Source organism: Syngnathoides biaculeatus, chromosome 13, assembly GCF_019802595.1.
Source record: "Syngnathoides biaculeatus isolate LvHL_M chromosome 13, ASM1980259v1, whole genome shotgun sequence".
Classification (NCBI taxonomy): Eukaryota; Metazoa; Chordata; class Actinopteri; order Syngnathiformes; family Syngnathidae; genus Syngnathoides; species Syngnathoides biaculeatus.
In genome coordinates this window covers 698,272-710,980 of record NC_084652.1, presented here as the reverse complement: position 1 = coordinate 710,980, position 12,709 = coordinate 698,272, and the positions used below count along the sequence as shown (strand labels likewise).

The 12,709-nt window shown below is 45.0% G+C and overlaps 1 protein-coding gene across 2 annotated transcripts in view; it reads right to left on the bottom strand.

Annotated features, from left to right (window-relative positions):
• The window catches only part of sntg1 (syntrophin, gamma 1), a 50,864-nt gene that overhangs the window by 18,221 nt on the left and 19,934 nt on the right, over window positions 1-12,709 (bottom strand). Inside the window, exons 4-11 of one of the 2 annotated variants that reach the window (XM_061839124.1) lie at window positions 8,426-8,470; window positions 5,844-5,900; window positions 5,414-5,471; window positions 5,273-5,316; window positions 3,680-3,721; window positions 3,439-3,541; window positions 894-976; window positions 16-146 (exon numbers count right to left, since the gene is read on the bottom strand). In XM_061839124.1, the coding sequence (XP_061695108.1) occupies window positions 16-146; window positions 894-976; window positions 3,439-3,541; window positions 3,680-3,721; window positions 5,273-5,316; window positions 5,414-5,471; window positions 5,844-5,900; window positions 8,426-8,470 (563 nt within the window). Of the gene's footprint in view, window positions 1-15; window positions 147-893; window positions 977-3,438; window positions 3,542-3,679; window positions 3,722-5,272; window positions 5,317-5,413; window positions 5,472-5,843; window positions 5,901-8,425; window positions 8,561-12,709 lie in introns of both variants that reach the window. The other variant, XM_061839123.1, reaches the window with a different exon arrangement.

Below are 12,709 nucleotides of genomic sequence, written 5' to 3'. Positions count from 1 at the left end.
CCGCCGCCCACCTACCTGCACACGTCGGAGCCCGGCACGTGCTGGGAGAGGCGGGAGTGCAGCAACGGCAGAAGGCGCAGGTCCACCCATCTTTTCTCCCAGCGGAGGGCCGGGGACACCGGCCACGACGAGCAGGACAGCGTGTCCTGCGGGGGGGTGATCTCAATCATTTCTCAATGACTTTTTGTCACATAAACAATGCTGGGAATGCGTACTGGACCCTTTCACTTTTGTGCGCACATCATGTGATTTTTGGGTTGAATAATAATCATAATCATAACAAGAGTCACTGATGCCGTAGCAGTACACACGCCAGACTTTGGTCCGGGCAAGCGTAGGGTCGATTCTCGCTCAGTGATGGCGTCGATATCTGACTGGCGTCCAGTTCAGAGTGTAGTCTGCCTTTCGCCCCAAGCTAGCTGGGTTGGGCTCAGGCTCTCCTGCGACCCTTATGAGGATAAGCGGCTTGGATAATGGACGAATAATCATAATAATAAGGGTCACACAGCACGTGGGGTCCTTCCGACCACCACATTCATTTTGCGGCACTCCGTTTTGAAAATTCCAATATTTTTGTCTTTTTTCCACTTTTGGTATTATTATGTGAAAAATATTGAGGGGGGGGGGGATTAATGTAATCAGTTTTGGAATAAAGTTGTAACAAAGCAAAAGGGCTGGGTGAAAAGTATTTTGTATTTCTTAATCATGCCACACTTTTGTTCTCCGCACTTGATAGGTTTCCCATGTACGCCCCTTGTTTTTCATTTTTTATGTACAATCACTTTTTAAAAAAATGAAGAACTAAGGCTTGAAGAACAGACTCGGGTTGCCTGCACGCATCCCTGCTGCCTGGCTGTATCGCTTCCTGCAGATGAGCAAAGACGAATTCGTACCGTGTTATTTGGATGGTAGTTCAAGTGCAGGCCGCTATCGCACAAAGGAGACGAGGTCCCGCTGCTCTGGTCACTCGGGATGCCTGCGAGATGGGAAAAATACAATAAATCCACAATGCAGTGAATGATTTTTCTTTTTCTTCATTATTATTATTTTAATGGGAAAGCTGCCGGTGCTCAGCGCCGATTTGTATGCAGTCGGGCGGCCAGTCAACCTGGCCTATATACGCTTATGAAAGGCTTTTATTGAGGCTCTCATGTCTGACGACGGGCTGAGACTTTCCAACGCGAGCGCAAATCAAGTTCGCCGCGATGGGCTGCGTCACGTCCTTCACTTCATGTTTGAGTCGCTCACCGCGCGTCTTTTTCACGTTGCGATCTGGTTAGCATCCGACTCTTAAATATTTTCGTGTTGTGTTCAAACTTTGCGTTGAAATAACAAATTTTCCTTGTCTCCTAGTCAAAAAGAAGCATTCAAAATTTGCATAAACGTGCATTTTACCGTACTGCTACCAAACTTTTGATCACGATAGGTTTCTTTGTTGCTTTACGTGCAACTTCCTGTCTATGCTTTTCGATATAGATGTGCAAAGACAAAAACTGGTGTGGAAATTAACAATTTACCCCAATGAAAAAAAAAAATCATTACCAGGGATGGGAATCGAATTTTGCATTAGCACAGATTAAATTCAGATTCACTGATGGTGTAGTGGTACACACGCCTGCCTTTGGCGCAGGGAGCGTGGGGTCGATTCCCGCTCAGTGATGGTGTCGATATCTGCCCTGCGACTGACTGGTGACCTGTTCAACGTGTATGCTCCAGCTGTCCCGCAACCCTTGTGAGGATAAACGGCTTGGATAATGACATAACAAAGTCAATTCTTAAGAATTGCTTGTCTGATGATTCCATTTAGTGATTTATTTTTATGTCCCAAATGAGTGATGACGTCTGTGCGGTATAATGATATATAGCATATGAAGAGGCGGCACGGTGGAGCAGCTGGTAAAGCGTTGGCATCACAGTTCTGAGGACCTGGGTTCGATCCCGGCCCCACATGTGTGGAGTTTGCACGTCCTACCCGTGCCTGCGTGGGTTACTCTGGTTTCCTCACACATCTCAAAAACATGCAACATTAATTGGACAGTCTAAATTGCCCCTGGGGTGTGATTGGTTGGTTGTCTCCATGTGGCCTGCGATTGGCTGGCGTTCAGGGTGTACCCCGCCTCCTGCTCGGTGACAGCTGGGATAGGCTTCAGCACTCCCCGCAACCCTTGTGAGGATAAGCGGCAAAGAAAATGGAACCAATACTTAACATATCAGTGCAATTTTGAAGTTACATAAAAAGTTTGGAGTCGTCTTTTTTTGGTTAAAAATCATCCTTGTGTGTTTTTACACACTTGGCCATTAAAGCTGATTCTGATTCTTATTTATTGGGCTGATCTGGTTTTGCAGTAAAACACAATCAAAAACTTCATCATTTTTTATTTCAATAACATTTTGTCATTTACTAGCTATACAGTATAGTTCGGAATACCTTAGTTAAGAAAAAGTTGGTCTGACCAGGAGACCACCACATTTTTTTTAAAATTTGACTCAGTTCCATGAAAATGGAGTCGTCTGATTTTGCAATTAAAACTCTTCATATGTAAAGCCGTGAAAGTCAAGCATCTGACACAATGCCTTTAAATACTTGAACCATTTCCTAAGGAGTAACGGCAGTCCTCGAGTTAAGACAGTCTCGACCTAAGACGTTTCGACTTTACAAGGCCCGTCCCTCGTCCGCCATTTTGTCTGGCTCATGCTCGTCCGTATTTGCGCGGTTGGAGTATCTTCGCATTTTTCGCACTCCTTTTTAGACATTACGCCCCAAAGAAGAAAGCCGTGTCTTTTAGCAACGCTTCTGCAGCCATAAGAAAATCAATAACCAATGAAACGAAGCTCCAGATCATAAAAAGATCGGAGAAAGGAGAGAGGCCAACACCACCGAGGCTTCAGTCGGTCGATCGTGGTGACGATTATTAAAGACAAAACGCATATTTTAGCGCATGTGAAGGGTTGCGGTCCCATGTCGGATGCTATGATCGCAAAACAAGGTTCTTTGATACTTGTCGAGGTGGAGCGGATTGAGGACCAGGTTCCTTCCCGATAGCTTTCTCTTCCTTCCATCACTTCTTCTTCTCCATCCACCTCTCAGCAGTCATGCTAAGTACATCATCTCGTCTATTTCAATGTATTTGGTTTTTGTACAAAGTATTTGGATGTAAATTCAGATTTTCATTGTGGAATCCGACTTAAGTCAAAATTCGAACGGATCTCAGTCGTGAACCGAGGACTTCCCGGATTTCGTTTTGTCATATTTTGTGATATGCGGAATGATAATCAAATCAATGTTGCCACGTCATGTTTTCTGATTTCATTCCCTTGCCCCCGATCAGAATCGATCAGGAATCAGATCGAATGAGGAGTACCAATAGTGGAATAGCTAAATTCTTATCGATTCCCATCTCTAATTGTGACATTAAAAAATGTATTTGGATGACTTACACATGCAGTCCTCGCTCAGAGGCAGTTTGAGGAAGGCTGGCGTCTTCTTGAGGAAAGAGACCGTGAGGGTGACTTCTTCACCGGCATTCCTCAACACCTGAACCTGCAACGAACAGTCGATAATTTTATCGATGCTGCGAGAGTTGAGTTGTTTCCCATTAAAGTCACGATAGAGTCTCGAGCAAAGCGCCGGAGTTATGGTGATGCGTCGGGTAGATGCAGATAGGAGATGACAGCTTACCACTTCCTCGTGGCGATAGCTTCTCACGTTGATTCCGTTTATCTGCAAGAGAACAGCGCCGCGTGAGCGTCAGTACGGTCGGGATCGTACGCTCGCTGGCGTGGCGCCGCGGCAAAATGATTAATGAAGCCGCCGAAATGCCTCTTAGGGAATAGCAGCGTTGGAAATTACGAGCGGGGAATGTACATTTTTCAATATGAGACGTCTTTATGGACGCTAAATGATGTATCGCCGCTATGGAGAGCTTTTCTATTTTGACGAATGGTAATGAGATATTACCCCAAGATGATTGTTATTGGGATTTTTGTTGTCATGGACTGGCGTACGACCTTTTAGTACTCGTTCTACATCTTGTTAGCGTGTTAGCATTTCATCAATTGTGATTTGAAATACATATTTGCATTTCATTTGCATTTCGGCATTCACAAATGCAGCGATGTGCGTGATAATCTGGCCATAAATGTCAAAAAATGAGTTCAGAATTTCAGTCAAATGTTTTTTTTGGTTTTTTTTTTTAACATCGCTGTACTTAGAGGATTACAGAAATATTTAAGGACCTTTATAAGCATTAAAAATACACCAAAAAGGATTTTGAGATCATTTTTAATGTTAATTATTTCTGGCTGAAACTATTAATATAGGTAATTATAATCGATTTAAGCTATCTGAGAAAAGATGGTGGATGTTGATTTTTCAAAGCTATCAGCGTCAAACATCCCATTTTGTTTGCTTTTAATTTCTTTCAACTACCGTAATTTCCGGCCTATAAACTGCAACTTTTTTCCACACGCTTTCAACCCTGCAGTTCATGCGGCGATGCGGCTAATTCGGGAATTTTTTCTAACGGCCACAAGGGGGGCACTCGAGCGGAAAAGGTAAGCGTGAGATCGTTGGAATATATGTGCCAAGGAAATGACTTTTACCGGCATGTTTTTTTTTAAACTGGCCCTGTTGGCACTGCGCTAGCGTTAGCACTGTCCTAGCGTGTTGCTGCTGTGTTACTGCCGCGTCTGAATGATTTGGGATTTTTTTTTTTTAACCGACCCTGTTAGTGCTGTGCTACCGTGTTGCTACTGTGTAATTGCCGCGGCTGTTTTTTTTTTTTTTTTTTTTTACACGTATGTTTTTTTTTGTTTTTAACAGCCCTGTTCGTGCTACCGTGTTGTTGCTGTATTACGCTAAGCTAAGGTATTAAAACTTTGAAAACGCTTTCTGTGTACCGTCTTTCTTTGTAAATATCACGTGTTTCAATGTGGGCACTTGCGGCTTTTACACGTGCATGTACCAAATGGTATTTCCTTTGTAATTGTGCTGGATGAGGCTTATATTCAGGTGCGTTCTGTAGGCCAGAAATTACGATAGTTTGGGGAAAGCTTCGGAAATTATTGATTACCAGGCTCAGTTAACGACTAATCTACAAACACATTTGGTGTGCCGATTTTTTGGGGGCCAAGACAACAATGAAGGCTTTCCAACTTTCCAGCAACATTGCTCCAACTATTTCGTGACTCAGGTTGAAAGTTGGACAGAATTCCATTTCCACGTGCCATAAAATTGGTCGAATGAGATGCGTTTAATTAGTGCCGAGTGTACCTGGAGGATACTATCGCCGATGAAAAGCAGCCCAGCGAGTTCAGCTGGAAAACAGGAAAACAAAAACCCGCCACCATCAAAAAAAAAAAAAAGAAAAAAACACTTTCAGAATGAAATGAGTGAAACCGAAGAACTATTTACCTTTTTGTTCTTTGGATATTTTGGATATCACCACAGGGATTTTATGCTCAGCACCGCCCTGATAGACAAAGAACGAGCGTCAACGGAATTTCAAGCGGTCAATCGTGATTTCACGCTTGCTTGTATCCAATTTTTTTTTTTTTTTTTTTTGTCATCTGTCTATTGTCGCGTGCCACGGCAGCCTTCTCGCCGACAAAACGCGTGAGACAACGCGGCTGAATTGGATGTAGACGTACACTGGCAGCTCCAAAAGTGACAACACAGAAGAGCCCCGATTCCCGTCTAAATATATCCAATGCCATCCATTTTTTACTATTGAGGCTGCCGTGACGCGTTTCCCAACTTTGGGAGCGATGGAGCGTGAATCCAGCCTGAGACTCGTTGGGACGTCACTGAGAGAAGATGTCAAATGCGTGAGTACCGAAATTACCTTGATGCTGAGGCCAAACCCTCCGATGGTCTGTCTCCGGATTGTTACAGTCCTCTCCTAGAAGAGCCAATCACATGACGAGATCAGGAAAAACCTTCTTTTGGTCGCTCTGCCGTGATATTTTCACATTTCACCACGGCAGTTTCTTCAAAGTTTTTTGGTGTCCTATTGCTTTTTAGATTTTGGAATTTATCAGCGCTTTCCAGCATGCGCCTACATTTCAAACGAGAGCTGTCAAGTTTTTGTCATAGCCCACACTGACACCAATAACAAAAACATTGATGGGATGTGAAAAATGATATAGCAAATTTCACCACCGCAGACTTCAGACACGGGAGATTGCCGAAAAGGAGTGGTAAAACAACAAAAAGACAATAGAACGGTAAAACCACGCTGGGTTCTGACTAAAACTTGGCAGCCACCGGTTTCAAACTCAGGCGATTAATGGAATGTGGTGGTAAATAAAACACACGGGATACTAAAACAGATCTACGAAGATAGGAGATAATGTCGGTGACATGCTAACTTGACACGCAGTCGTTTTCTGGAAATTACTTGGTATAATGAAAGCATCATTGTTTGAAATGAGGAGCTGTGTGATTTCATTCCTCCAAGAAGTTGTTGTGTCTCGTTGAGCGTCTTGTAAGTCTTTTCATTTTTGTTTACCAGCAATTGCTCATGTTTGAAACCAGCGGCTGCCAAGTTTTAGTCAAAGCCCACCGTGACACCTGCGTGCGTCAAACAGAAGCGCGTGAAAAAGTCAAAATTACCTCACGTTCTTATAATAAAAAGCTAAAGCCCATCAGGTGTTTTTGTATCATAAACAGCAGCCATGGTGATTTTTCATGGGTCGTGGGGTCGTACACAGTGAATATTTATGACATTCTGCTACTGTATCTCTTTTTCAGTCTTAAACTTTATAGGCATTCAATGAGCTGCTGTCTCGAGGGACTCTGAATTTTTACAAGCCAGCTCCTTGCAGATGATGTGGTTCTGTTGGCTTCATCAAGCCGTGATCTTCAGTTCTCACTGGAGAAGATTCGCAGCCGAGTGTGAAGCGGCTGGGATGAGAATCAGCGTCTCCAGATCCGAGACTATGGTCCTCAGTCGGAAAAGGGTGGCGTGCCCTGTCCGGGTCGGGGATGAGATCCTTCCCCAAATGGAGGAGTTCAAGTATCTTCGGGTCTTGTTCACGAGTGAGGGGAAGAATGGAGCGGGAGATCGACAGACGGATCGGTGCGGCGTTTGCATTGATGCGGACTTTGTATCGGTCCGTTGTGGTGAAGAGGGAGCTAAGTTGAAAGGCGAAGCTCTCAATTTACCAGTTGATCGACGTTCCTACCCTCACCCATGGGCACGAGCTGTGGGTCGTGACCCAAAGAACAAGATTCCGGATACAAGCAGCCGAAACGAGTTTCCTCCGCTGGGTGTTCGGGCTCTCTCTGAGAGAACGGGTGAGAAGTTCGGTCATCCGGGAGGGGTCAGTGTCGAGCCGCTACTCCTCCGCATTGAGAGGAGCCAGATATGAGGTGACTGGGGCAACTGATTTGAATGGCTCCCGGACGCCTCCCTGGTGAGATGTTCCGGGCATGTCCCACCGGAAAGAGACCTCGAGGACGACCCAGGACACGCCGGAGAGACTATGTCTCTCGCCTGGCTTGGGAATATCTCGGGATCCCTCTGGAAGAGCTGGAAGAAGTGGCTGGGGAAGGGGAAGTCTGGGTATCCCTGCTGAAGCGACTTCCCTCACGAACTGACCCGGAAAAGAGGTAGATAAGGGATGGATGGACAAGCCAGCTCCCTCCAGCTCCTGTGAAATCTCTCAAATCCCATCTTGCCACGCATCCTGTTGATAGAAGCGGAATTCCGCCGAGGATGTAGAACTCCCAATTTTACTGGAATTTTCAGAAAATGTATATCTTAAGTGGCAGAAAGACTGAGAATGCAAACCGCTGTCGTTATTGGCAACTAAATCCTAAAGATCTCAGTTTGGCGGGCGTCAAAGGATTGTCTTTCTTTTTTTACTCCTTGCGAGCAAAGAAGAGAAATTCAATATAGCAGAACGCAGTACACAACACAAAAACCTGGGTGACAAAAGCCATTGTGACGGTTTTATCGAAACGGCGCTACGTGTTGTGGATGCATTATAATCAAAAGGCTTTTCATCATGCTCTTTGATTGCTGTTGCCAGGGGCAACCATCCATCCATCTATTTTCTATAGCTCGCGTCCTCATCAAAGTCACCGGGCGAGCCGGACCCTTTCCCAGCTGACTCGGCTCGGTCACGACTTAATCGAGGGGCACTGACGAGTATTCGCACTCATCTTCAACTTAAAAGTCTTCGATGGACCCATCCTGAGTGTTTTTTGGAGAGTTTCGAGCGCAGGAAGTTGATCTGAACACAAAACCCAGCTGAGATTCCTTCATTGTCAGGCAGATGTGCTCCCCGGGAAAACCATTAAAAGGATACAATGAGCCCACACAGACACTCGGAGACGTCAGTTCTGGTTTGTTCTTTGCAGTTCTTGAGTGCGCGCGTGTGTGTGTGTGTGTGTGTGTGTGTGACGGCAGTGCTTACTTACGCTCGAATAGAAAGGTTCTCCCGACACGCAGATGACATCTTGCTCCTGAATGGTCAGAATATCTTTAGCCAAGTGCAGTCGGATATTAAACGGCTCCTCATTACCTTCTTGCATCAAATAAATCCCGGTCTTTGTCTGCGAACATTGGGAGAGATAACGTCGTACATCAGGGCTAAATTAAGTGGCCATGAAATGAAATGGCGGCGAGGCCGCCGGTGGCGAAATGAACCTTGGAAATTAGCCGACTTTGCCGTCGTGCGTTATTGCCTCGGATTTGCTTGTCGACGCACATAAACACCATCGCGGACAGAAAAAATAACACTTTTCACGGCCTTAACACACATTAAGAACCGGCGAAATTGAGCGGGCCTTGTTGTCGCCCGCCCGCATTACACGAGCGGCGGGGCCGCGTTTTCCAATCACGCATTTAAACCTGCTCATTTGCATAAATTAGCATGCAGGCCCCGCTTCCCCCTCCCCGACTTAATTACGATGCCTGTCTGCCCTTGACTTGAAAGGGTCTAAATAAAGAAGGCCACCTTCACCCGACAGGACCGCTAAGAGAAAAGGAGGCCCGGCTGTCAGCACGCCTGTCACCAGTCATCTGTTAACAAGGCCGCGCCCGCACACGTGCAATATGTTAGTTCCACTGCAGGTCAGTTATCTTTCGCTGGTAATGAGCGTCGTGGAGGAACGAGCCCCCCCCCCCCAACCTCCTCCCGCCTGCAGCTGCGGCGTGACCGATAAAATCAGAGGAGGCGAGAGAGAGAGCCTGCGTTCTCTCGCCTTACTCGGACTAACGCTAGCGCGCTCGCGTTTGTGTCATTAAGTAGCCAAAAGGACGCCGGCGCGAGGCGTTCGCTCGACACGGGCGGGGTCAGCGAACGCCTCGCGCCGGCGACCCGCGTCGGAGCTCGCGGTGCTCCTAATTGGCCGCGTCTCTCCCCACGCCGCGCGGACCGCCGTAGCATCATTAGCCGCATCGTCGTCTGCAATCAGGCAAACATATGCTCAACACGTACGCACGGTGAAGTATTGCCCAGCCTTCGTCGAGCCAAGGTAAACAAATGACATTAGAAAATTTGTAAAAAAAAAAAATATATATATATATATATATATATATACAGAGGACCATTGTTCCCTCTAATTTTTGACGTGTCTGAGCAAACACGCTAAGGCCGTGAGCGCTCCTTTTTACCACTGTGAGCAACATCAGACGTATGCACTCTGGTCAATCACCCTGCTAAAAATTTTCTATAGAAATCTGGAGAATTCTATCAAATTTGTAAAGAACAACTTGTTCTATAGAACCTTGGCTGTGATTTTTCTATAAAATTTCTAAAGAACAAATAGAATAGAATAGAAAAGAAATTCTTGGGTCCTAAAGTTCTATAGTTTTTCAGATATTTTTTCAGAAATGTTCTGTAGAATTTTTTTAGCAGGGCAGTGTCATCCGTTTCATTTTTTTTTTTAACCCACAATGATATCCCCGTCTGTTTTTCCTGGTGTAAAACTGAATTATTGCTCGCAGAATATCTTTCGCAGTGCATGTTGAAAGCTGAATGATGCTCCCAAACAGTTGTAGGGTTAATGTTATGTTGCCTCCTACATTTAAAATACTTATATACATTGTGCTTTCATCCTCGATCAGGCGATTTTAACATTATACATCATCTCATCCTGCACTTTCTACTTTGGCTTCAGACCAGACCTTTTTTTTACTCAAAAAAGAGAAAATCTTGCCCGGTTTCACCACTTTTTCTTCTATTATTCACACTCTCCGGTGTTTGTAATTATGAGTGTACCCCTTTAAAATGGCGGGTGGCGGTGTCAGGTAAACGAGGAAGTAGAGTGTGTGGCCCGGTGTGCCCGACCAGCAGCTCTATGTGAGAGGCAAAATTTCCCAAAAATAAATCAAATTCCTCTGCGCTGAGAGCGTGCGACAAGTGCGCAAATGCGCAGTTGCGCAGCTTAGAGGGAACATTGCAGAGAACCCGTTTACCATTTCAGTTGCAAGAGAGACTGCAGGGTAAAACAGTTACTCCAACTGAAATATTACCCACAGTTATTGCTTCCTTTCCTTTTTATGCTGGTCCAGTTGACAGCCCCGCAAATGATTTTAATGCGGCCCTCGACGCTGTAGCGCCATTAAAAGTACAAACACGTACAAAGGAACCGGCACCCCGGTTCGCAAACGAGACCCGACCAGTTAAGAAAACTGCAGGAAGCTCGAGAACTCGACTTCCATCCTGCTGGCGAGCTCATCCGGCGGCAGCTTTCTTTCTCCTTTTTTCGACTTTTAACAGCTCCCAATTTCCCTGCGTAATTAAAGAAGGGATTAAAGACACTTTTCCCCAAACCCGGCGAAACCTTTCGATTAGTGAGGCTAATAGAAACACTAAAGTAGATTGTATGGTTACACCGTCACACATTGAGGGAGCGTCCCTCGATAAAGTCACACAACTCGTTAGTCCGGCAAAACAACTCGACTTTTTCCCTGGGAGGCTTCTTTAAGAGCTTTTTTCCCAATCGTAGCTTCCTCCACTCTGAACATTATGAACTTAACTCTTCTTTTGGCGCACTACCTGCAGCTTTTAGGGAGGCCATGATAGGAGTCTGACTCAAAAAGACCCAACCGCGATTTTATGATTCTTTGCAACAACAGACCATAGTCGCATCTTCCCTATGTCTCTGAAATTCTTGAAAACTGCCAGTACAACACAATAATGGTCAAATCTAGCAATCTATTTGGACAGTACGGATTCAGGGCGAGCCCTCACAAAGGTCGTCAGTGAATTTTTTTTTTACTAACTTTTGAGTCCGACACCTGATCAATAATAGCACTTAACCTTCGCACCGCCTTTGATACTGTCGATTGTCATGTGCATATAGATCACCTTGAAACGTAGTTTCCTGGTTTCAGTCTTATCTCTCTGAGAGAACACAACGTAAAATCCTCAGTCATGCGACCTGAGTATATTCATGATATCCGCAGAGTCCCACAGGGATTGGAACTCGGCCCTTTACTGTTCAGTATCTATTATGCAGGCTCTCCGGGAGATCATAGGACATCAGGTTTCAACTTTATATACATTTGGTGATAACTGAACCTGACAAAAGTTGTTAACTACAGGCGTTTCTCGGCAAAATTTAAAAGTGGATGTCCGGTATTATCTTGCTTCTTAACTCTGAGAAAACTGAGATGCCGGTTATCAATCCTGTCAAACGCGGGCACCTATTTAAGAACACCTCTGTGAGCTTTGACAAAAGTGTCGTTACATAAAGGGACTCAGCAAAAAAAAAAAAGCAATAATTCATTTTTAAAAAAGGGTCTTATACGTAACCCACTCTCTCACTTTACGAACAGTTCAAGAACTGTATTTTTTTTCACCTCCACAATTGCTCCAAGATGCATCTTATTCTTTCCGTGAGTGACGCAGTGACCCGAGTTCATGCATTTATTACATCTCTCCTTTGACTATTGTACTACGTTGCATTCAGGTCTTCCCAAGCCTGGTAGTAAAAGCCTGCAGTTAATGAAAAATGCCGCAGCAAGACTCTTGACTAAGGCTACAGTCTGAGACGTGATTTTAAGGTTTGCTACTTTGTGGTACCTGCTGTTCCGTTCCGAGCCCTGCGCTGATGCAGAGAGCTGAAAAGAATTTAGCAGGTTCTAGAGAATTCTCTATTCAGGCTACAGTCACTTCATCGTCTTCTTCTTCTTTTTCTTTCGGCTTGTCCCGATTAGGAGTCACCACAGCGTGTCATCTTTTTCCATCTAAGCCTATCACAATATCATCTGCAAACATCATGGTCCAAGGGGAATCCAGTCTAACCTCACCTGTCAGCCTGTCCATTACTACCTCAAACAGGAAGGGGCTCAGGGCGGATCCTTGATGCGGTCCCACCTCCACCTTAAATTCTTCAATAGTCATGACTTACTGAAAATAGAGCAGCTACCTTTATATAAATGTTCATAACCTGATTGAAGACTGATTTCGACATACTATATTATATATACTATATACTATATTATATATACCAAATATATAATATATATTATATTCGGTCAAAGCACCTGCAGTTAATCTCTTGCCCTGATTCACCACCTGACGTCACGATTTTGGGGGCGAGGTGGCGATGAGACAAAGTGATGGTGGCGCTGTTTGCGGTGGTGGGCATCGAAAGACCGGGGCAGGCCCAGAAGAAAACCTCTTCCCCGGAGTCGCGTCACATTAACAAAAAGCCTTGATCTGAAAACTTGTGTGGATTAAAGTGTCTACA